Source organism: Ictalurus furcatus, chromosome 13 (assembly GCF_023375685.1).
Source record: "Ictalurus furcatus strain D&B chromosome 13, Billie_1.0, whole genome shotgun sequence".
NCBI classification, from domain to species: domain Eukaryota; kingdom Metazoa; phylum Chordata; class Actinopteri; order Siluriformes; family Ictaluridae; genus Ictalurus; species Ictalurus furcatus.
In genome coordinates, this window is record NC_071267.1 from 13941120 (window position 1) to 13965535 (window position 24416).

Here is a 24416-nt window from a genome sequence, read left to right on the forward strand (position 1 = left end):
ACAAAACAAAAATTCTTCCTGACCATAATCTTAATGATTGAAGCTTGTTGAAAAAATTATGATTTCAAGAAACTGACTCATTTCTAGTGTAGAATAGAAGATGTATACTGTAATATATGTTATTTAAAATTACTTTCTATAATCTAGTGCATTCTCATGCTTATGTGCCAATTATTGAAATAAAAAAGACAGAGCCTAAAGTCTCTTGACTGAAATACCAGAAATAGAAAATAAAACCGTAGCCTGTTGACAAGTGTGATTATTGAATGTGTGAAACTTTTACATTCGAAACCAGTGAATAAATGCTCTTACCACTGTAGGCTACAGACGAAGATGTCACTGTAAATGTAATACCTGTGTACATGTTATTTGAGAATGTGTGAGTGGGCTAACTGTGGACAGAAGGTGAGTTTATCATGGGGACACTGGTGGATTTCCTGCAGCGAGGTGGTGTATCTAAAACCAGAGAGGTGATGTTCAGCCTCGGAGCAATGAGCAGGACGCTCGGCTGGCCTGCTCAACCTAACACAGGAAATGATCTGCCCCTGCCGTGGGTGACAACACCAGTGAGTTCAGCATGTGACCTTGTGAGCTCACCTTGCTAGGAGAGATACAAAAAAGGAGAATTAGTGCAATGACAGCTTTGAAAGGGAACTGTGTCATACTTGTACTAGGGGGGACTCTTTCGCTCTTCCCGCGTGTGTGTGTGGGGGGGAGTATGTCTCTGTGCATACCTGTTTCACTGTACAATAGGTGTCATAATGCTCATTTACAAAATTACATTAAATCCCCTTTTTATTATTGTTGCTGTTGTTGTTGTTGTTATTATTATTATTATTATTATTATTATTCTCTGGTTGGTGTCTGTTTTATTAAGAGTGTATTAAATTAATTTCTAGAAAATAAGTACTATAAAATAGATATAGCTATAGCTATAAAACAATAAAGATTATGTATGTAAATATGCATGAAACTGAGCTTCTTTAAATTAAAAATAAATAAATAAATAAAATAGGCTGGATATGTCCGTAAATAAATATAAATGAATTCACACTGCATAATAGTGAACCCCAAGTGAACTATCTTCATTTTTTATTCTTTAGCTTTAACCCTATGTCCTAGAACCTGTTTAAACATAGGCCAGTTTTAATTGTATCATATAGATGTTTTTCAAACCTAAACAGGCTGCTACTTTGTGCTAATGCAATGATTTATGCATCTTAATCTCAGCTGTGTTCATTTCATTTTAGCACAGTAACGGTTTTCCGTTAACGTTGTTCCTTGGCATGCTCATCATGAATCGTATTAGTCAGTCTTACTGATCTCAGAGATGTGGGTGAAAGTAACTGTGTCTTTATTTCCCGTGTAATGATCCGTAACAGACACTTTTAAACTTAGATGTGTGAATAAAGAAAGCAGTAATACGGGAACAAAAATGTCTAAACATTTCATCGTGTGTGATAAGCCACTGGTAAACTCGTTCATTTCGGACAGGTCCGGTGAACTATTGGAATAAGGGGCGGGGTCTCGCTCAAATATCACCCTATCACCCGTCCTGCCTGAGCTCCAGTCCCCGCCCTTTCAATTACCTCTCACGGAATGTATTTCATAGGCTGGGAGACACGCACCTCTCATTCTGATGTGAAATTAAAAAAGTGATGCACTGTTATTTATATTACAGTAATGTACCCAGTACAATGAAATAAATCAAGAAACACTGATATGTTAGGCATGTCAGACATGAGACGGGTCTTCTTATTTTGGCCGTAAAAGAGACAGGAGCAGTTCTCAGAAGTCGGAAGCTTGTGTTAGAGAGAGCCAGAAACCGGTTCATTTTGCTTTTGTTCCTTTGCGTTAAAGATTTTGGTGGAGCTTGTTTATTTTAGAAGGTCAAGAAAGTAAGCTGTCAACCTATGATACTGCACGTGAGCGCGGAGCGAGCCTGCAAATGGGCGGCATAGGCGGCAGCTTCTATATCAACATGCTCAATGGAAGCGACGCGCAAAGTTTGGCCAAAGACGCAGAGACGAGCGGTCACCTTCACCGGAGCAAGGAGCTAGCGGACTTCAAAATGGGCGTTCAAGACGCGAGGCTGTACTATCCAGACTCGGTTCCTAATGGCCAGGACAACTTTCCGCTGCCGTACCACGGCGAGCAGAGCGCTGGCGAACTCGGGGCGCAGGCGGGAAGGTTGTACTCCGCGGCGGCGGCGGCAGCGGCAGCGGCTCCGCTCGGTAACTGTGCGTTCACCCGCAGCAGCGCGGCTCAGGCTTACGCAGCGGCTGATGGGTATTCACCAGACTGTAAAGACGGCCACTCGGCCAGCGCGGACTCGTATCATGCGCACTTTCAGCATGGCTACCCGCGCGCGCCTCTCTATTCCTTACCTGGCCTACAGGTGTGCGGCAAGACGCAGGTGCTTCTCAATAACTACCCGCTGTGGGCCAAGTTTCACAAGTACCAAACCGAGATGATCATCACCAAACAGGGAAGGTAAGTAGGCTATGTCTTAGCACAAATTTGAGTAGCTTACAAAAGGGAAGTGATCTCAAGATACTTTAGTTGGCAAAAAGATCCATGTGAGTTCAATCTGTGGCGTAGAGGAGCATGGAGTAATTACATTTGGAAATGAAATGAAAGCAGTGAATGCCAGGACGCGCACTGACAGCTGGAGCATCTGCACAGGAAAGCAATCCAACTGTTATTTGGAAGTCTAATACAAAGTTTTGTTAGCTGGAGGTAAAGAAACGAAGCTGTAGATACTGCTTAACCTTGATTAAAACCTGTTTTTTCTTGTCAAAGTCAACAAATATTCATAATAAGCGGTTCTGTAGTCGGTTGTGTTCAGCTTAATTTGGACAGGAGCTTAAAACTAAACGTCTCATATCTTGGTTTTCTTGCTTCCTTTGAAATGTTAGAGGAGGAAAAACAACAAATCCTTAGGTCATGAGAGACAGCTGTATGACTGAACGCAATATCATGATTTTCATTCATTTATATTCCTGTTAAATGTTAAATCTTTATATGCTATTGAGAATTCTTATATAATTTTGCTGAAGTTACTTCAGCTATAATTCTTATTTGAGAAAATATTTCATATTTTACTATAATTCTGCAAGTGTTACTGGATAAATGTAACATGGTTAGCTATTATACACTTGCTCAGATAAGGCCTAGCTAGTTAGACAGACAAAGAAAAAAACTTACCTGAAAGTCACTTTCTAAATTTGACTCATATATTAACAAATAAGATTTCTGAAAGAAAAAAAAAGGCTTCTGCGAAAGTTTTGTCTTCTGTCAAAATGCGGTGTCTCATATTATTCATCAGTTATCATTTCTTTAAAGTAGTGCTCTCACATGTCACAAAAATATAGAACCTAGCAGTAAAATAATCGATAATCATGTGTTTTGTTATCTGTAGCAAAATGTCTTAATCACTGTTTAGATCTCACTGCTGCTATATTACAGTGTCAGAGTGAGTTATTCATATAAAACATATTACTTATTACTGATTCATTGCTGCAATAAGTGCAGTTTATATGAAATTATTTAAACGCATAGCATTTAATTACTCAAAACTAATTGTAATCAGTGTATATGAGTATATTTGTGTGTGTGTTTGAAGGGGGGTTGCACTAGGGGTATATGAAAATACACACATTTTGATATAACTTACACTGGCAGATGCCTTCACACCTTGTGGATAATGACACTGTACCCATGGTTGCCCTGCTCATATAATTGAAGTAATTGATACATCTCCCCTACACACACACACACACACACACACACACACACACACACAATTTGATTAGTCAGTCACTACTGCAACCTTTTTACACGTCATGCAAGAAACACAAAAGAAACAAATATGTTGTATATGTGAAAGACCCATATCCTTTGAATTGGCCAGCAAAATAATATTTCTAGTTTATGAAGAAGTATAGGCCTGGCACTAAATTATTCTCTGGTTGTCACACTCTGGGGGCTCAAGCCCCTGCCCCTTTTCTAAATTATTTAAAAGTGCCCCTCTCAACATTATTTAATTAACAATTATATTATGTAAAAAGCATTTGAATTCAAATCAACATGAGAGTGTGCACAAAACAGTAGCAAATTAATCACAAGAAAGTCAGAGAATTTTCCTATTTATTTGTCCAACTCCAGTTTGCAGTCAGATAGTCTCTTTGTCATGACGCAATCGCGATGCGTCTCGCTTCAACAGGCAGACAGGTATGCTGAAACCACTAGCTCTGCTAACCTTTCCATAGTATTAGCAAAAGCTTCCTTATCACCATGGGTGAAAAAAGGTGAGCTAATATGAGACATATAGTTGCAACAGATAGTTGCAAAGAAGGTATCATACGATTACAAATAGTGATAGTCGGTGTTACACGGTGCTCTGTTCAGCCATACACCGATTACCCTTGCCCCCACAGAATTATTTCTATAAATGTAAAAATAAAATGCCATTAGGTTATATTAGTAGTGTCATTCTCATATTCATTATTGTGCCCACACACAGTCTGTTTACAATGTCTACCAGGGTGATAAGAATATGTAGTTAAATTAAAGTTAGTAAAGTAGTTAAAGTAGTAAAGTAGTAAAATTAGCTCTTTTTTTTTACATTTGAGCCCCTGCCCCTGAGGAACTCTCTGCACGTCCCTGTTTATTAGAGTAATTATTATTAAGCAAATTTTATCAGTCCCTGTCATCATTTGAATCATGAATTAATGATGAACTAATGAATTAAATGACACTATAAACAGAATAATTGTACATTTGACTTAAATATTTATAGATAAATACTTCTAATAAATAAATCTTCACTGTTTTTTTTTTTATGTTCCTGTAACAGCCAAATATAGAGTGGGTGATAAATTTACATAATGGAGTTTTAAACTGAGTCTCTCCATGCCAAGAAGTTTTCAAGCTCAGTTGATTCTGTTATGGGGGTGGAATAGTGCGGTGATGTGCTACTGGTGGTGGTTGTAAGGTTTGGCGAGGCTGAAAGTCTGATGGCCGTACATCAGTGGAGGTGGCTTTGAAGTGCAGGAAATGAAGAAAGGTGCTTTTTCCCTCTCTTGCACTCTTTCTTCACTCTCTCTCTTTCTCTCTCCTCTGGTCTGTTAGAGTGTGTAGTGAGGCAGGTTTCTTCAGAAGTGAGGTGAGACACAGTCCGAGATAAGGCTTTGAAATCTTCACTGTAAGGCCAAGAGCCTGAAACGAGAGCCGAGTTTATTTGGCCCTTTTCAAGTTCTCCTCTAAGTCTGACCACATTTTCTCCATGGTACATCTCTGCTACTAACACCCACTGCACTAACATCCACATAACCGATTAAAGATTCTCTATGATGGCTCAAAATTAATTTTGTTTAAAGGGCTAAACGGTGCATCTGCTTTGAATTTGTCAAAGAGGTGATCATGATATAACAAAAATGGTTTAAATGCTTTGTACTCCACTAGCCTTCATTAGAAATTGTATCTTGAAAATCCAGTTCTAGGGAATGCAAAATATTTAACATGTAAACATGTATACTATTTTTAATTAAACATTTCTTTATTAGTTCGTTATATTTAGTTCTCTCATTTTTTAAAAATCTAATTATTATTTGTCTAATATACCATCTAGCAATATAATTTATACAAGTACTAATCACAAAGACTTGAAATATGTGACCATGATCATTTAAGAAAAAAATTATTTGGATGGCATATAGTAGCTATATTTAATTTTGTACCATTACATCTTTGGTACATTCTGCACTCAGAGGAGTCAGTGGAAATAAAAGATTATTTCTGCATCAGTGAAATAAAGCACAGCATATAGCACAACTGGAAAGTGATTGAATTTATAATATTTCCAGCCCATCGTCATGGTATAGTTAATGATTCCTGTGATGTATTGTTTCATGATACAGTTTTTACTGTAATTATACAGTTTTATATACAATGCCAGAAGTGTGGTTGAATATATTGTATTGGTGTCTGTGTATTCAAACCCACAGTTCGAAACGTGTCTTTTTATGAGGTGCAGAAAAGCAGTGGATGTTGCAATTAATTTATTGTGGTCATCATATGATTTCATTTGTTATATGAAATAGAAGAGGAAGAAGAAGAAGAAGGAGAAGAAGAAGAAGAGGAAAAAGATAAGCAGCAGAAACACAATTTCTAAAGATTCTGATAAAGGCCTTGCTTTGGTATTATGCATTTGCTGGCTCATTAATGACGTATAAATCACTTTATATTATATATTTAATTATTATAAGGAACACAAGGGTGTCATGACTTCTTTAGGAACAATGATAAGCAGTCTGTTTCCTGTACCACTTGTACTCACTTTCTGTGCCCTATGCTGCAAAGGCACGAAGATATTTCTGGCTATATTTGATGTTAGTGTTTGCTCTATGTTTTTTTTTTCTTTCTGAACATCACTTCCTGTTCATCTGTTGATGGTAACATGGAGTATGCACAGTCTTGCAGCAAAGAGCCAGGCCTCAGCAGCAAAGTACATATTAAGTGTCAGACCTGCAAGTTTCTCACTACAGAGCAGTTTGTTGCATGGGTCTACAGCTCTAGAAGCATCCAGAAGTAGTATATTACTAGATATAGACAACAAGTGACCGAAGCAATTCAATAAAATCGCATCAAGATCAAAGGGATTGTCTGTTATGAGGGATGTGACTGTGGTTGCTGAGCTCTGTTTTTCAGCAGTCAAAGCTGCACTGGTGTTTATTACAGTGACTCTGCTCTACCAGGAGAGTTTGTTAAGTGGTTTTTAAACTCACCACATAGATATATTCCTAAAAAAAAAAAACATATCTATATCTATCTACGGTGCACTTAAATCTGTGCTAAAGCAGCACTCATCTATTCATTCACTCACACAACTTTAACTTGGATAGGGTTGCAGTGCCATTTAATCATATATGCACAAAAATACAGTATAGTACGTCTCAGACACCTGGTTGTGTCCACCAGCAGCTGCAGACTGGCATATATCATCACAAATGAGCACATGTAGGCATGATGACATAAACTGGACCTGAACTCCTGTCCTGGTGAATCAGTGAGTGTACTCAAGGAGAGAAATCTTCTCTGCACTGACTTCCAGTAACACAGCTACACAGTAAAATCCACACTGTTGAATTTACACCTACAGTGATTATTTACGTCCAATTGGACACAAATGAACACTAAAAGAGTTCATTCAACACTCTAGGTGTTAATTCAACACTGGGGGTTTTGTCTGTATGATTTGCCACCTCCCTGCTCTAAAATACTTCTCACACATACATCATACACTTCTCTTTTTCACATACCTCATTATCAGTGTACTAATCGATTTGCCTCTGCCTTCCTTCTAATACTGGAATTTTGACTGTTATATCTCTTGCATTTTAAAGGAAGTGGAACCATAGTATGTTTTTAATTTTTGAAAGTTTTATTTCACATTTGAAGAGACATGTACAAGTAAGGACATACCTCTAGCAGACACATAACAGAGTCCTAGACAGCAGAGAATACATATCTTTGTTTGGCAACCACCTACTAGCCGAGTACCGGCTGTCATTGAGTCAACCAGTCACCAAGTTTCCACAGGTTAACAATTTCTGTCATAGTAAACCTGAGCCTCCTACTTATGCAAAACACACTCTCTGTGGTAAACCTTTAAGTTTCCCCTTCACCAAGTACTGATTTCTTATAAATCGTCTCTTTTAGATAAGTATGCCCATGAAAGCTAGTCAGGGAAGAGAAGTGGCGCGCTCTGGTTATAAATCAGAACGAGCAGAGAGAGTGTAAAGTGGTAAAAACAGAATCCTGAAGCTGGTTTCTGTTTTCATTTACTGTATATTGAGATGTAGCTGCTAATGAAAAAGAAATGAATCATCTGTTCTTTATGTTTTTATACCACATATTTATCAGAGTGATGACTATTAATTGCTTGTATGTGGACAGGATGTTCAGTCATATGATCCTTCATACTCTCCTCTAACTTGCTTTTAACAGGCATTTGCCAGATATTTTTGTTATATGCATTTTGTCATAAATTTTATAAGACTACAGAACATGGTACATTTGAAAATCCTTTAATATTACTAAATAAAATTATTAGATTTACAATTTCAAAACTCAAGTTTATGTAGGCATAAGGTTTAATGTTTATGTAGGCAGGATTTAAAAGCATTCACATATATATAGACAAGCTTGTGTGTGAATAAGTCATCCAGTATGATTGATGAGCTACATATTTTGTATGCACTCCCAAATGAGGAGACTACTAAAACAACCATAATGAGTAGAAGATATATTGTATGGAATTGCAATTTCAATTTAATTCATCAATTGCGTGGAATCTATGTAACAGCTATAACTTCATAACTTTGAGCCTGATAGTTGACAGAAGAATCAGAATGAACTAAAAATGTGTGCTTGAGCAGCAGAGCATTAATGACTGTGCACTAGCTTCATGATGAGAGATTCATGAAGCATAACACTTGTTTATCCTCACTTGGTTTCTGTATCCGTTTCTCTGAACAGGAGGATGTTCCCTTTTCTCAGTTTTAATATCAGTGCTCTGGACCCCTCGGCTCACTACAACGTGTATGTTGATGTGGTTCTGGCTGACCAGCACCACTGGAGGTACCAGGGAGGCAAGTGGGTGCAGTGTGGCAAAGCAGAGGGCAACATGCCAGGTATAATCATTAGCCAGTAATTGGACACTTGCTTTCACTCAGTATATGCTTTTTCTTTAAGTAGAGCATTTTATCTGTATTGTGGTTTTTGCATTGCATATCAGTGTGCATTGGAAGGAAAAAAAATTCTGCTTCTCAGTTATGTCTTTTTGTGGCCATGAGAAGAATATATCTGGTGTCACTGTACACCACAACCTAAGAAACCCATGCATGCACACCTGCTACTATGACTGTGTGAACTGCAGCAGTTTGGCATCACCAACTGCAATCTCATTCTGCATTAAATTGAAAATGGCAATCAAAGCCAGGTTTTAAAAGGCTTTCAAGAAAAGGTCATGCATTTTTAGCATGATTACTGTATAAATTCTACATAAATTCACTAAGATGTTATACAAAAATGAAACACAGTTGTAAAAAGTATATCATACTATTTTCCCCCCACAGGAAACAGGATGTATATGCATCCTGACTCTCCTAACACAGGGAATCATTGGATGAGGCAGGAGGTCTCATTTGGCAAGCTCAAACTCACCAACAATAAGGGTGGCTCCAACAACATGTCACAGGTATCACTGAGAAAAAATGTTTGTTGGCGTGTATGTGATCGCTTGTGGTCAGTGGTGTCTTTATTTATTTCCTCCTCTCAACCCATCTCCACTCATGTCTACTCATATCTCATGTCAAATCTCATGTGCGCCACACAGATGATAGTGCTGCAGTCTCTTCACAAGTACCAGCCACGCTTGCATATCATGGAGGTGAAGGAGGATGGAACAGAAGATCCCTTCCGCAGTTGTAAGGCGCAAACCTTCATCTTCCCCGAGACCCAGTTCATTGCAGTCACTGCCTACCAAAATGCAGATGTGAGTCACCCCTCCTCCTACAGCTCATACCTACAATATAACCACCAATGAAACAAAACAGCTGTGTGGAAACTGACAAGCTGTTTTGTAATGAATTAACATTATAATGAATATATACAAAGCTTCATATAGCTGATATTCCGATACCTTTAGAAGAAGTTTGTAGTTTAGTTTAATCACTTATTTTCTGACTATTAACTCTGTGTGCCCTTTTCTTGTCACACACTGCCCTCCTCCTCCTCTCTTGACATCCTGACCATACCCGTCACATCTGTCATGGCTCCTGCTCCTGACATTTCTTCCACAGATCACTCAGCTGAAAATAGACCATAACCCTTTTGCGAAAGGTTTCCGAGACAATTATGACACGTAAGTAAACCTAAAACAATACTATTCCCTCGACTTATCTTATGAGACTATTAATACTTCTACACCCTTGCATTTTAACAGGCGATCCACTTTAAAATATATGTAAAGTATAATACTACTCAATCTCTTAAGGAAAACTAAACCCAAATGCTACATTCAGATCTTATCAAAGTTTTATGGCTCACACTGTACCCCTCAGCCCTGAGAGATTTGTATTTAACACCTCTAGAGGGGTTTTGTCAGTTGATTTTGACCTTGATGTTCCCCTACAGACTGTATGCCCCGCCTGACTCGGATCGTATCACCCCCTCCCCCACTGAGGGTCAGCAGCTGATGGCAGCCAGCTGCTATCCCCGCCAACCTTACCTGGCCGAGCAGTATATGAGTCCACTGCAGCACAGCCGCTTCTACAGCTGTGAGCCTGTCAGCATGGCACAGGCGTGCCCCAAAGACCCAAGTGGAAGTCACCATGGGCGCTGGTACCTCCCTGGGCAGCAGGGAACACCCTCCAACCTACTGGACTTCACCTCTTACGATGGTGACTATACAGCCAACAGCCTATACAAGCCCTTCACTTTACAGACATCACCCCACCACCCGCTGAGCTACTATCCTGAGATCCCCTTCACTTCTGGGCCAATATCAAGTGCTAGCCCTGCCACATGGAGCACAGCAAGACCTTCACCACAGTACCTCAGCCACTCCCACCCTGGGAAAGCCTCATCTAGCCTGAGTTGGTTCCGCCCCATGTCTTCTCCAGCCATGTCATCCTCTCCTCCAGCAATAAATCCCCGCCTTCACAATTCTCCTTCAATCCTTGAGTCCTTGAGGCTGCCGGTACTACAAGACAAGCCAAAAGAAGTGGTGGAGGACACCTGGATGGAGACCCCCTCTGTCAAATCAGTAGACTCGGTTGACTCTGGTCTTTTCGAGGGTGCAGAAAGCAAGAAAAGACGAGTGTCACCCTATGCCTCCAGCACTGAGAACTCTCCTCCCATTCGCAGCGAAGCCTGTGAGAAGGACAACAGCAGCGATGCAGGCTACTATGGCTTCTACAGTCACTGAGACCCATCGACTCTGAATTAGTGTAGCACTCCTGCTGTGTCCCACCCACAGAGCTGCACTGCCTTCTGGGACAAAGCCCAGTAGGGAGTCTAGAGGAGGGACAACAGAGGCCAGTAACAGCTAACACAGAACTCTGAATCATTTTTCCTTCATAGCCCTGGTGCTATTTTCTTTTTATCTCTACAGTGTACTTGCTGGCCCTCTCATGTTTGGTGTGCTTCTTCCCCATGATAGCGCTGTATGGGTAAGGTCAGGTGGAGGCACTCCAGTCATCCTGAAGGTCACTGTCATGGTGAGGACTGGCGAGTCAAGACGATGTGACTGGGCTGAAACACTGGCCTGGAGATATATGCATGCACACACACAGACCTGGATGAATTCCGGATGTAACTGTTTAGCATTTAAAGAAGTCTGCATACCTGCTGACACTCCCCTCATGGACCTTTCCAGTCTCCCAGATCTCTCACACACACAGACGCATACACACACACACACACACAGACACACACACACACACACACACACACATGGTTCTCAAGAATATAGCTATGTCTTTTGAGTCTACATTATATTTTATGATTCCAGTTCATTCACATTTTCACTACTCCAAATGAACCTTAGTGTGCAATGAAATCAGATCATGTAAGTGATAAGTGCTATTAAAGGAAACAAAGAAAAAATCTGCATGGAGAGGTCAGAATGTGTTCCACTCATCCTGTCAGCTGTCTTCCTATCAACATCCCATTCTCTCTACTAAATCGCCCTCACCAGATCAGGGGCTGGCTCTAATGTCATCTTGTAGCATATGCCTCAGTACCATTGTACATTTATGAAGTAAATGTAAATGTTGTTCTTCAAATTATGCTTTGCTGAACTTTGGATTCATACATGATGAGTTGCGGTACAAATCAGGTGTTACAGTATTTACGTGGTCAACACAAACACAGCAATGTCAGTCTGATTAGCATCAAAAGAACATTCTTAACCCAACATCAGCAAGTCTCACAAATAGGACAAGAAAGACAACATGCAGATAGACAGGGTGGGAAAATGGACACCTGAAGGCGCACTGTGGTGACTGGACATCATAATCAGACAACAGCATACACACCACAGTCCTCAATGACACAGAGGAAGAACGAGACCTCAGTCTCACCTTATCAGGGCCTGCAGACCTCCAAAGGTGAGAATGAACTTCGACAGCTCAGTGGGCAACAGCTATAAGAATGTTAACACACTGACTGTGGAGGCAAACGCACAATATAGGATAAGGTTCACCTTTCAGAATTTAGACACATTTCATTGGTCATCAACTAATGTGATTTTTCAGTGAACTACATATTACAATACTTCCCACAACAACATATTTTACAATAAGACATAATGGTCCAGTTAACAGTATATGCACATGCACTCACAGAGGGGCGATGATTATTATTATTTTTTATTTATATCTTCTTTGACCAAATGAAAATGGTAAACAATTCTGTAATAAGACTGCACTTACTTAGTATGTACATTGTTAAAAATAGAAATGCTTACAGTATGACGTTTTATGAAATTGTTGTTTTATTCCGTACTGTCAGTATTTTATAGAGCTTCCCAAAAAACTGTATAGTGGAATATCAAAGCTTCAGTATGTGGACTTTCAAACCAGTAAGTTTGGATTTGCTTACCTTAATGTGAGAGCAATGTATTTATTTCAGTACTAAACCAAATTACATATTAGCAATACAATGAAGAAGACAATCGCAGTGAGATATTTCATATTGCTACTGCTCGGATATAAACATATTGTTAGATATTACTCAGGTCAAGCATGTGCCGATGAATATTCAGCTCCATTTGTGTAAGTAATGGAGATGTGGAAAGTTAATACTGATTGAAAATAACAGGGTTTTGTTTATTGTTTATTTCCTGGTTCTAAGTAGTAAGGTGCAAACAATTGATAGGTATGAGCTTAACTGGACGTTATTTTTGGTAAACTGTTTCTAATTTCAAGTGCAATTTAAAAAAGTGTTCATATTAATTTAAGAGAACTGTAATTATTCATTTTATTTGTACAATTAACTCATTCTTGAACAATTCTTGAATATGCATTCAAACCATTGTTTGAATATTCTATGATCACTGAGAACACAGGTGTACAGTATTGTTAGGATAATTATTAGGATATGTTTTAGGTGACCCCTAGTGGACTATCTCCCTATTCAGATATAATAATAGCCATTATTTATCAAAGTTACAAAAAAAATTGGGTGCAAATTGGCCGCACACAATGATATATGAAGGAATCTGCATCTGATATAGGAAACTGCAATGCAACATCAAAATGAATGGTTAGGCTCCAGTAATGAATCAGTTTGGGCGGTATGGACCCACTAGTCCCTTATTTACATGCTATATGCATACAGCATACCCAAGTTTACCCTGAAATACATTTGCTCAGATCCAACTTTGATAAATAATGCCACATGTAGGAGGGAATTTACCCTCAAGCTTTCCCCTCTCCGAAGCTTTATTATGGACTAGCAGTGCTATTATCAGATTGTCTTTAAGGTATATTTATATGATGTTCCACGGAACCATGACTTTAATAGTCTTCTCTGTAAATGAAAAACATACTCTGTAATATGAAGATTAATTTTCTCCAATGTCACCTGGAAGCCAAGGTTAATAAATAACAGGAACCCTCCCCCAAATAATGCAGAAAAAAACTTGATATGTTCTAACTGTAATAAAACACATGTCATTTTTAATATGAAACTTTTATTTGTTATAATGTTAGAATTGGCTAACATTTAATGTTAAAATGTAAAAGTTCTCATTAAATAATGTTGTTTAATTGTTGTAGAGTTTCACTGTACACACTGGTTATGCAAAGTCTAAGAAGGCTTTGAGGAAGAGGAAGTGCTTTTTCTAATCCCACTTAGAATAAATCCTATTACAGGAAGACTCTCTGGAGTGATGACTTTGGGAAGAAAAAAAAAAACATAAAAAAAATCCATACACATGAAAGAGAATACATTTTTTAAATAATTCCCCCAAAAAAGTCAAGTAGCAAGATCAATCCTGCAGTTCATCAACCCTCTTTATATTATAAGTAAATACTTCCCATGTGTTATCAAGAGCAGCATGTGCATAAACTAATAAGAAATATATGACCCTGTCACACAACCCAGTCCCATTTTTTGTTATTGTACTGCCAGAGTACTATAAAAAGCTGTGTGCTCCAAAATCTCTTTTCATTCCTGTTTTCAGTAACACAGGTAAATGACTAGTTATGCAATTAAATGGCCTTCCCCATTAAGAATTTTTATTTATTTATTTATTTTAATGTGTGCCTAATATGCATCAGTTAGGGCTTAAGCTAGAAGTGTGCACCAGGTCTGGGATCCCATGGGACCCAACAAAAACAGCCAGTTTTACTCATGCTGGCAAGAGTGGCTCATCTTCATTGATGATCCTGATCAGGGTCCCCTGAAGTTTAAATTACTAATTTGTTTATAATTTGGGAAATAGAACAAACTGAGTTCATTAGAACATATCACAGACAGGTATAAACAAAAATAATAACTGAAGAAATGGCTGGGATTTGGTCAGAATTCCAACGGGAGTGGGTGGAAGTAAGATTACAAAAACAGACCCACACACCCTCTTGCTTAAGCTACAAAATATCATATATTTTTTGCTACTACCCACATGGTGTTGATGAAATGTACTGATGAAATGAACAGAACACAATGGTCTTCCCAAGTTTATGTGTCCTGTTTACATAGCAATCATTTTGAGGAAGAAAGTAAATGCAGAGATGGATTAACTCCCTAAATATATATTGGTTTAATTGTCCAACCATCAAAGAAGTGAAAGCCTGAATACCTCAGGGGAAAATAGAAAAGCTTGGTCTTTGGTTAAGAGCTTTATCCTTGCCCAGTCTGTCATGGGCAGTTCATCTGTGCTCTACAATTTGCTTTGTGTTCAAGTCCATGTACTTTAAGAAATATGTAAGAAAGTTTTACAGTTCAGAGTTTCAAACTCTACTGAGACTTCACCATAATTCCAAGTTTTTCATGTTTGTGAATCCAGGATTCTCTCTGAGCTTCCAGTAAGTTCCATTAGTGAGCCACACTTCTCTACCAGCTGCATCAACCGATTTCCTGCATAAGACAAAGGAAAGGACATACTCAACAACCAAAAATCCAAAAATCATTTTGGATATTCTGATCACTCCTCTTACCTGAAAAAACGAGGGATGTGCTGCTCTCCTCTCTTTGCCAAAGTCTTCCTCCGCTCTCTCTGTTTTTCTTCCACTTCATCTTTCTTTTTGTCTGCCTCCTCCACGCTGCCTTCCTCCAACATCCTGGCCACAGTGATGAGGTATAGCATATGTACATACAACCAACCTAAACAGCATTACTCTCTACTGTGCAGAGGTTTCTAGAAGAAGCAGGCAATAAGTTAGTATCATATTCTGCTAGATATCCAGCTGTATGCTTATAGACTCACCTTTGGTCTGGACGCAGGCGTGTATCTGTTGGGGGCAGCAAAGGTTCAAGTTCAGGCATCAGCTCATTCATTTCCATTGCAAAGTTGGAGAATCCATAGTACAAGACGTAGTCCTTAGGCTGAGGGTCTGCAGGATAGCACAGATATAGTGATAAATGTGACTTGTGTATGGCAAAAGTTTCAAAATAATCAGTGCAAGGATTAATTACTCTGAGGAATGTATCTATCAGGTATAAAAAGAGCTCAACTCAAACGTATATGTCACATCGATTCATCAAGATTCAAGGGCCTGATATCATGGTCTTTGTCTAGGTTTGCAGTGGTGGGACCTTGTGGTTATGACTTTGAAATAACACTGAGAAATTTGCTCAGTGGTATTGTTATCAATGACATGCAAATATCAATATTATTATAGTTTCGTTTCTTCAATGCCCCCTGGAAATTTGTTTTGCATTTTTATACATTTTTATACCAAAAATTCTGTTTACTTTTCAGTCCAATTTTACATGGAGTTTACATTTTGAAAATATATTTTATTTTATTTATAGGGGCGGCTGTGGCTCAGGTGGTAGAGCGGGTTGTCCGCTTATTGTATGGTTGGCGGTTCGATTCCCGGCCCACATGACTCCACATGCTGAAGTGTCCTTGGGTAAGACACTGAACCCCAAGTTGCTCCTGATGGCAAGTTAGCGCCTTGTATGGCAGCTCTGCTACCATTGGTGTGTGTGTGTGTGTGTGTGTGTGTGTGTGTGTGTGTGTGAGAATGAGACACAGTGTTTTGAACTGCTAAGGTTAAAAAAGCACTATATAAGTGCAGACCATTTACCATATATGTTTTAGCTTGATTATATAGCATATAATCCAGACATGTAGTATGTGATATACAGATTGCAGCATCTATCACTTATTTATTTAAAGGAGAAATAAATAAAATGTATGTATTTTAGAATTTTATCTTTATCTGACTTTTAAAGAATGCTTCAATTTAGTATTCAATAAGGATACTTAAGAATAATTGCTTAAGAATTTTAAAATACATTTCTACAATACATTATAGTCTATAATACATTGGTTATGAACAAAATATCTATATTAACTATATGAACTTACATGGCTTCCAAATACATTGTGGATTGGGTAGTGTATCACAGAATATCCCCTCATGCCAGAATCCTCCGAATCGGTGCACTACTTTACCACACTGGTCTAGGACTTGGCCTTGAACCTCATTTTTATTTGCATCTGAGCCCCAGTAGCGAGACTGACAGAGAGACAGAGAGAAAAAGGATTCATATGATCAACTAATTACACAGTGATTGCTTTTTTTTCAGCATAGTGATCAAAAAGCTGGATTCAAAAACTACTCTCACCTTAACAAACGTGATCTTACAGGTACAGACTGAGCTGTTCAGGTTGCGGATCGTTGCCTCTCCATAGTGCTCTAGGTAGCGCTGCTGACTCAGGACATTGTGAATGCATGTCACCACCTTATTCCATTCGTAGTGGTCTCCATACCTAAACACACATCAATGCTCAGACTCCTTCTGCCTGTTTAAATTACTCATATAATTAATTTGAAAGGAAATAGGGATATCACCTTGATAGAGTTACATTCACCATTCCAGCTGGCATTATCTCCAAAGACTTTCCCCAGAATTTATTCTTCCATCGCTGATCTGCACACAAAAAATTATACAAAGTGTTGTTAATTCCTGATCCAGAATGACTATTTTATTTTAATGTAAATTGGTAACTTCTGTTACGAGGGCTCACCCTGCCAAAAGCAGAAGTTGTCAGAGACAGCATGGCAAGCAGAGATGGGTGGGTGATGACAAACCTGAGGACAGAATGGCACTGAATGAGAAAGGGCCTTTTAACAGATTTTTCTGACTTGAGATCAGTTTAAAGTCACCTACCTGTTCGCTAATATAGCGGAAACCTCGGTCCTCCCTTACACACTCAAATGTCTCTCCCAGAACTGGGTTAAAGGGCTTATAACGGTTACGATACTGAGCTGTAGAATAGCCAGAGATAGCAAAGGCAGCAATGTACACCTAAACATAAACAAGACAACATTACTAGACATTTAACAGATTTTTAACAGTATATAGATTTAACTATCTAATATATTGCATGTTTTTAAAGGAATACTTATGCATAATTCAAATTAATCTCTATTTACTGCATCTGCATCTGTGTAATTACCATGAACTGTAAATGCAACCTGTTTAATGCTAATTCAATTATAATGGATATATACGAGCTGTTGTTGGGGCAGTCAATAAAACATTAGTGCGAAGCATATTTTTATATTTTCATGAATTCTTTATTCAAAGGCACTCTTGAAATCAACTCTAAACCTGTATGATTCATATTTTATTAGAGAGCAAGTTTATTAGAGAGAAGAATTTGTGGTTTTCCTTTGTGTGTAGATCAAAGTAATTACGTAAGTACCTCAGCCTGATTGCACCTGGTTACCACAAAATCTTAGAGTTTTAAATATTCCGAATTCATTTTGAATAGTCAATTGTTCAAACCTTCAAAATATATATATATATATATATATATATATATATATATATATATATATATATATATATATATATATATGTATATACATAGCATAGCACTTAGAACTTTTTATTAGTCAACTCATTAACTCTAAATATGAATCAGTACCATTCTCTGGTAGGGGTCGTCAGTACAGTTGGCTGTGTCCAGTAACTCCGAGTACTCCAGTTCCTCACAGAGCCTCTGGAGTAGATTGACAGGCTCATTCAGGGCTGCAGGCATGGATACACGTGACAGGTCCTTCCCGATGTTGTTATAAAGGATGGATATAAGGCCTATGTGACTGTTATCAGGGCAAACTGCTGGCAGTTTGGTGCGGTGGCCAGTGCTCCCTAAAGTCCAGCTGGGTTTTGCTGATGCTTTGGAAAGACTGGCACGGTACTTCCGTGTTGCTGTTACTGCAGGTTATATGAGTGGGGGAAAAAAGATATAATACAATAAGCTGATCCATATAATCTTTCTGCAAATAAACTATATTTTTTGAATATTGATACCAACCATGGTCTTCCTCAGGCTCTGAATTACTGGAGGCATCACTCAGACCTGATTCATCTGATGCCTCAGAGAAACTTCCACAAATCTCATCACGTGCATCAAAAAACTCCGCCACTGAGTCTGCCACCAAGGAACGGCATATTGATTCAGACTAAAGAGCAGGAACAAGAAATGAAACTGAATCAAAGTGCATGTCACAAATGGACACAGAAGTGTTAAATGCTGAAGAGTGTTTAAATGATCAAGCCAATGAAACCCAGGCACATGCAAGAAAATGTAGAGAGAGGGGTGAGAAGTGAAGCACAAGAAAAAAAGAAATTGGAAATTAGCTAGCTGGTACTGTAAGCTTCAGCTTGGGGAGGAACACACCTTTCTCAAGGTCACAGTGTGGTAGGATTCCTCAGAGGAGTCAGAGCACTCTGACCTTGTGTGGATTTGTGTTTGCCGGGACTTCACATCTAACTGAACATACACACATACGTATACCTCTACACAATGGTGACTGTATATCCTGCACATTGTCACATAAGCAGCGTACAGCAACAACAGTGTGTCTTTATATTAAAATACAATTCATCAATGTTCATTTTCAGGCAGTCAAAACAAATTTGATGGCACTATGAATAAGTGACAGGCAATCTTACCTCAGTCAGGGTGCTACATATGTCATTAATTTGAGCAGAAGTGTTCTGGCGAAGCTCGGTGCTGGACCAGGTGTCCTGTAGCTGCTGTCGCTCCTGAAACAGAGCCTCATGCACGGACCTCAGAGAGGCGTGCACTTGTTGGGGCAAGAAGAGAAACTATCAGTTTTGAGGTTACATAATGTTCTTCAAGTCAATATCATTAAATGTTTCCAAGTTATAAGATCTTTTCCAGCTGAAGAAAAAACGTGATTTCATTGATATCTGTTCCTCACCTCTTTGTGACACAGAACATATGTCCTGGTAGAGCTTTCTGCTTTCAGGGGAGCTAGAGGAGGCTGAAGGAGTAAGCTGGGTATAGACATAGTCAGGGATGGAGGGCACCGATGCACCCAGGTGGGACGATGAGAACTGAAGAAAATAAGAAAGCACAAAAAACAAAGGCAAAGCATATTAGTCCAACTGTCAGGGAAAGACGCATCTTATGAACAATTACTTTCAATTACTTTTCTTCTTAGTGTCTCAAAGGAAGATATTGTTATATAGTGAAATTTACAAAACTAGATTATAAAATCCATGCAAAAGTCATAGGCTGAAAAATTACAGCAGGGACTTTTTATCCATACAAAGGTGTAGAGTGTGGAGGTGGTGGGGGGGAGGGGGGGGTTGAGGGTTGGTGGTTGGGGTGTAGTGGAAAGTAAAAAACTTTGACGCATTGAGTAGCTGTTTCAAACCTCACTTTAAAAAGTCCTGTTGACTCACCGATTTAGTAATCCTATGCAGTGGCTTAATGTAAAAAAAAAATTAAGTAATTTGTTAAATTATTGACAGTTCTACACTGACAACACAAATGAAAATAATTATATTGCGGTTATAAAGATTGAAATTAAACTGCATGGAGAAAAAAAAATCACTGCTTCACTAAAATACTAAATAAGCATAAGTGGAAGGGAGGAATTAATATTGATTCCCAAAATTAGACATGATTCTTTAATCAGACAGCTTTTAAAACATCTGGCTCACCACTCCAAGTGTATGAGTGTGACCCCATAGCCTGCCAGATTTCTTCTTGGGCTTCTCAAGTGAAAGATTCTGTGGCATAAACATAAAACACAGATCAAACATCTGCTCTGTAGCCTTTTTTTTTTATTTTATTTTAAGACTATTAGTCACATGGCATTAAGACTGTGGAAAGTCCTTCTCACCTGCATGCTGATGATCCTCTTTAGTTCTCCATTACTAACAGCCTTGTCTAACTCCAGAGTGTGCAGCTTCTGGACCAACCGATTTAAATCATTCAGGTCTATTTGACAGCGGTTCAGTTCTGGACAGGAATACAGACACACATATCATCTCATCTTATGGAAAGGGCTCATATCTTCTTAAATTTCAGTAACCACAACTCTGCAGAAGCATTTGATCAATATGTTATATGCTGTAAGCTTAAAGACAATTTTTTCATGATTCTGTGTGCTTTTGTTTAATTATTCATTATTCATTATATGCGTTTAAAATAGGCAGATTACAGGCAAGACCAGGTATTAAAATACCTTGAGTGCAGCTGTCTGGGTCATGGGCCTGTTGCAGCCAGGCACACACTTTCCCATTTACTCCAGTGTCTGCAACATGCAGGTCTTCAGTCTGAGCTGCCACATCACCCAGGTAAGAGTCAGACACGTTCTGGTACTGAAAAAGGTCATAATTATATTTAGACACCTCTTAATTGCAAGTTTTAAGCATTCTATCCATGAGATAGATTAAGTTCTGAACTAGTGCATTTATACAGTATCATACCTGATCTATATGATCTCTATGTTACCTCTATTTTAACATGGGCAGAAGTGGGAAATATAAAGTACGCTAGCTTTACTGCACATTACATAAAGTATACATGGTATGTACCATTTTCAGGTATCTGTGCCTTTCTTTATTAAAAAATGATGTGATGTTACTTAACAAAGAAAAGTATGCCATTGTTGATATGGCGAAGCTTTCTGTAAGGAGTCATGGGCGTCAACACTTTTTAACAGTCAGTAACGTTCCATAAAGAGAGTGTGTTCAGGACAGATGCTGGTGAAGGAATAAAATTTTATAGCTTCTATAATGTAATAATTAAGTAATAACACTAAGTAGTGTGTAACTATGAACGTCTAAAAGAAGGAGATGACAATAAATAAATAAATAAATGTAACTGTTCGCAAATTGCTGCAGTACAAGAGAAAGAAAACACTTTGGGGCGTGTTGTTAAGGGGAAAATAATCCATTATGTTGTGGAAACAGCATCACACCATCCAGTCATTTATAATTTTCCAATAAGACACCCTGTTGTGTTTTATTCATTAATTAAAATACCTATCAAATCTAAGTTCTAACAGGCTTGATAATAAGAAAAGTAGATAAATCAACCTTTAATGTATTTATTTGTACACTTCTACATTTTGTGTGCACTGGCTTTTTATTCACCAATGAAAGTTCAGTGTCTTAAACCAAAAGGAAAATAAAAAATATAACGCATTCCAGCTAGTTTGTATCATTAGAGATATTGTTGTGATAGCTAATGATATATTATGGCTATTACTGGCATTAGTTAGCTTTAGTTAAAGGTTCCTTGGTGCATTAATATACTATCAGTAAGTAAAATCAGCAGTTATTTGAGGCACCTCTCATTTCTGATTTTACAGTAGGTAAATTTAATTTTATATTTTAATTCAATTAAACTCATTACATTACACATTAGCAGTCTATACCACTGATTCGTGAACACAGCATTAATGTTTCCTGGCTTATATGAAGGTTAAGGGAGTTGATATTCATAGCTTACCACATTTTGCATAGCACCATTTCCCTGAAGCACATTGCTGCCATGAGACAGGGCCTGCAGCAAGCTGTTATGAACATGTGCTGCCTCGTTCCTCTTATACATCCGATGGGCACTCAGTTTGGTCACCCATATGTAGTACAGATCATGGTTCTTTGCCTTGATGAAAACACAATCAAAAATGCACAGGATTATTTGCATAAATGGAGGTAAATTTATTTAGCTTGAAAATAAATATTCTATTAAATCAGCTGACAGTTCACCTTGATGTGATAGAGACTGTCCCCAGTATCCAAATCTATCCGTCTTGCCTTTCTGTTTACTGACATCACTGCGAGACTGACATCCATTGACCCATTTAATTTCCCTCTAGAACACTGTTGGTAGTATAACATGTGAGCTGGAGCTGTGTATGACGTGTGAAGCTTAAATCATGTTTAACAAATAGTATCCTACTTACATCATACTGGTTTTTTGAATATCGGAGAATCCCTTTTTCCAACACAAAGTATCTCTGCAAAAAAGCAGACATTATTGTAATCATTCTAATCATTCATAATAGCACTTGATACGTGACTAGGGTTGTAATTAAATAGTAAAACAAAAAAAAATAGTAACAAAAAAGTACACTGACTACACAAAGAGCAACTGCTTTCCATATTTTAACAAACATAATTATCCATTTTTCAAGACCTTTTACAAGTTCATTCTTTTGTTTTAGACAAAATGATCCTAGTTCTTATGATTCCTAAGTCTCAATTTGTCATCTCTAGCCTTTTGGAAATATTACATCAAACCTAAAAGAATTTTTTTGAGCTTTACTAACCTTGTGCCAGCCTTTCAGAGGCCATTTTCTCCTCTTCATCAAGTAGCCTTCACAAATGCCAGGAGGACTCGTATCCTGCATGGTCTCACCACTGGCACCAGAATCCCCCTGCAGATCATCCATTATCTCCCAGTCTTTTATATTCTGAAGGTTAGACCAAAACAAACGCCTATCTTTCACCTACTGCAAGAAATATCTGCATCTAATATTCACAAGTAAATACACCTTTCAGTTCTGTTAACAGAGAAATCCACCCTACAGTACACAATAATGAAGAGCACATCCTTTATGGGACTGGTTAAGACTTGTCTGGCATTGAATTTGAGATTTAGAGGTTGAACAACAGGTTCTCTACACCTAATGAAAAAGTTCTTAAGGGCGTATGTATTGTTCTGTTCTTAAAGAACACTGTGCCATGGTGAAAGATCAGTGGGAAATCAGGGTGTTTGTGAGTAGAGACACCTGTCGTGAGTGGCGAGAGGATGCAGTGCTGCTGCTCCGGGAGTGCGTGGACTTTTGCCATCCAGCAGAAGTTCTGTCCAGTCCGGTCTGAAACTGGCTGTGGTCTGGCATCGATCCATGGGGCTCCATACTGAAAATGTAAATGTACTCTGTTCTAGGTGTTCATTGAGGACTGGAGAGCAATATGTCTGAAAAGCAAGAATATTAGACATTATTTTATGAATGTTCACGTTAACAAATAAGTTTTATTACTGTTTCCTTCTTCAACAAAGGTTGTGTTGATGCCAGCAATGTAAAGATCAGTTTGTCTGATACAAAGAACTATTAATTTAGCCACAGCATCTTTTCACACCACTTCTATACAAAGGGTTGGCCTGTGCACTTCCTTTTTGAAACCAAAAAGAAAAGAAACAGTGAGCATCAATGTATAGCTATAAACAGCAAAAGTACAGAAGAACTATTTTGCACTGTTATCTGAATGAATAAATCTTTTGGATCCAGCATCCAATCCACTGATCTCAATTGGATTACTCTAATTGTTCATCACATGTATACAGACCAGACAGCTTAATGAAAAAGACACCAAGCATTCTCCTTTTCTAGCTGATTGCTGAATGCAATAGGATAATACACTACATACAGAGAAAATGCCAAATTTTGTTAAAATGACACTATGAAAGCTAAATTATATATGTGAAGCATATTATCAGCAATTACATAAATATTTAGAACATTTGCTGGTATATTTTTTTAAAGACCTAAAGGCCTAACCTCTTCAGGGTTAGCCTTACACCACAGAACTATTAAAATACAATGAAAAAAGTAGAGCGAAAGGTGTGTTTTAAAACAAGTATAGTTGCTTAAAATACTAACATGTTCACACATGCCCTTCAAGTAGATATCAGCCAGGGATAATGAACAATATCTCTTAGGCTTCACAACCAATGGACAGTTGAGAAATGTGATGATGTTTGGGAGTTCCTGTTAGCTCAATGTTTGCAAAGTACCAAACAATAATCAATAAAGATCAAGATAATAAACATAATAATTATAACAATATCTGGCACATGTACAAGTTTCAAGTTTATTTGTCATGTTAACAAA

The 24416-nt window shown here is 38.2% G+C and overlaps 2 protein-coding genes across 3 annotated transcripts; one reads left to right on the forward strand and one right to left on the reverse strand.

Moving 5' to 3' along the window:
* The first annotated feature begins 1190 nt into the window (after positions 1–1190).
* Positions 1191–13236, forward strand: tbx21 (T-box transcription factor 21). Of its 2 annotated transcripts, XM_053639564.1 has the most exons (6): positions 1191–2493; positions 8542–8696; positions 9141–9262; positions 9401–9559; positions 9867–9928; positions 10201–13236. In XM_053639564.1, the coding sequence occupies exons 1-6, from the start codon at positions 1949–1951 to the stop codon at positions 10991–10993; spliced, it is 1836 nt and encodes a 611-aa protein (XP_053495539.1). In that variant the 5' UTR covers positions 1191–1948; the 3' UTR covers positions 10994–13236. The 2 variants fall into 2 exon arrangements, with proteins under 2 accessions (XP_053495539.1, XP_053495538.1); XM_053639563.1 differs by having other exon boundaries at positions 9141–9559.
* Positions 13237–13405: 169 nt separating this feature from the next.
* Positions 13406–23120, reverse strand: osbpl7 (oxysterol binding protein-like 7). The gene is made up of 20 exons (XM_053639562.1): positions 22851–23120; positions 22485–22538; positions 22288–22401; positions 22028–22183; positions 20757–20892; positions 20412–20530; positions 20230–20298; positions 19482–19617; positions 19210–19343; positions 18935–19027; positions 18569–18716; positions 18179–18468; positions 17416–17553; positions 17273–17336; positions 17097–17175; positions 16870–17014; positions 16610–16760; positions 15500–15626; positions 15231–15353; positions 13406–15150 (listed from the first exon to the last, which is right to left on the reverse strand). Exons 1-20 carry the CDS (start codon positions 22971–22973, stop codon positions 15042–15044), a joined length of 2508 nt encoding a protein of 835 aa, XP_053495537.1. The 5' UTR covers positions 22974–23120; the 3' UTR covers positions 13406–15041.
* Positions 23121–24416: the final 1296 nt, after the last annotated feature.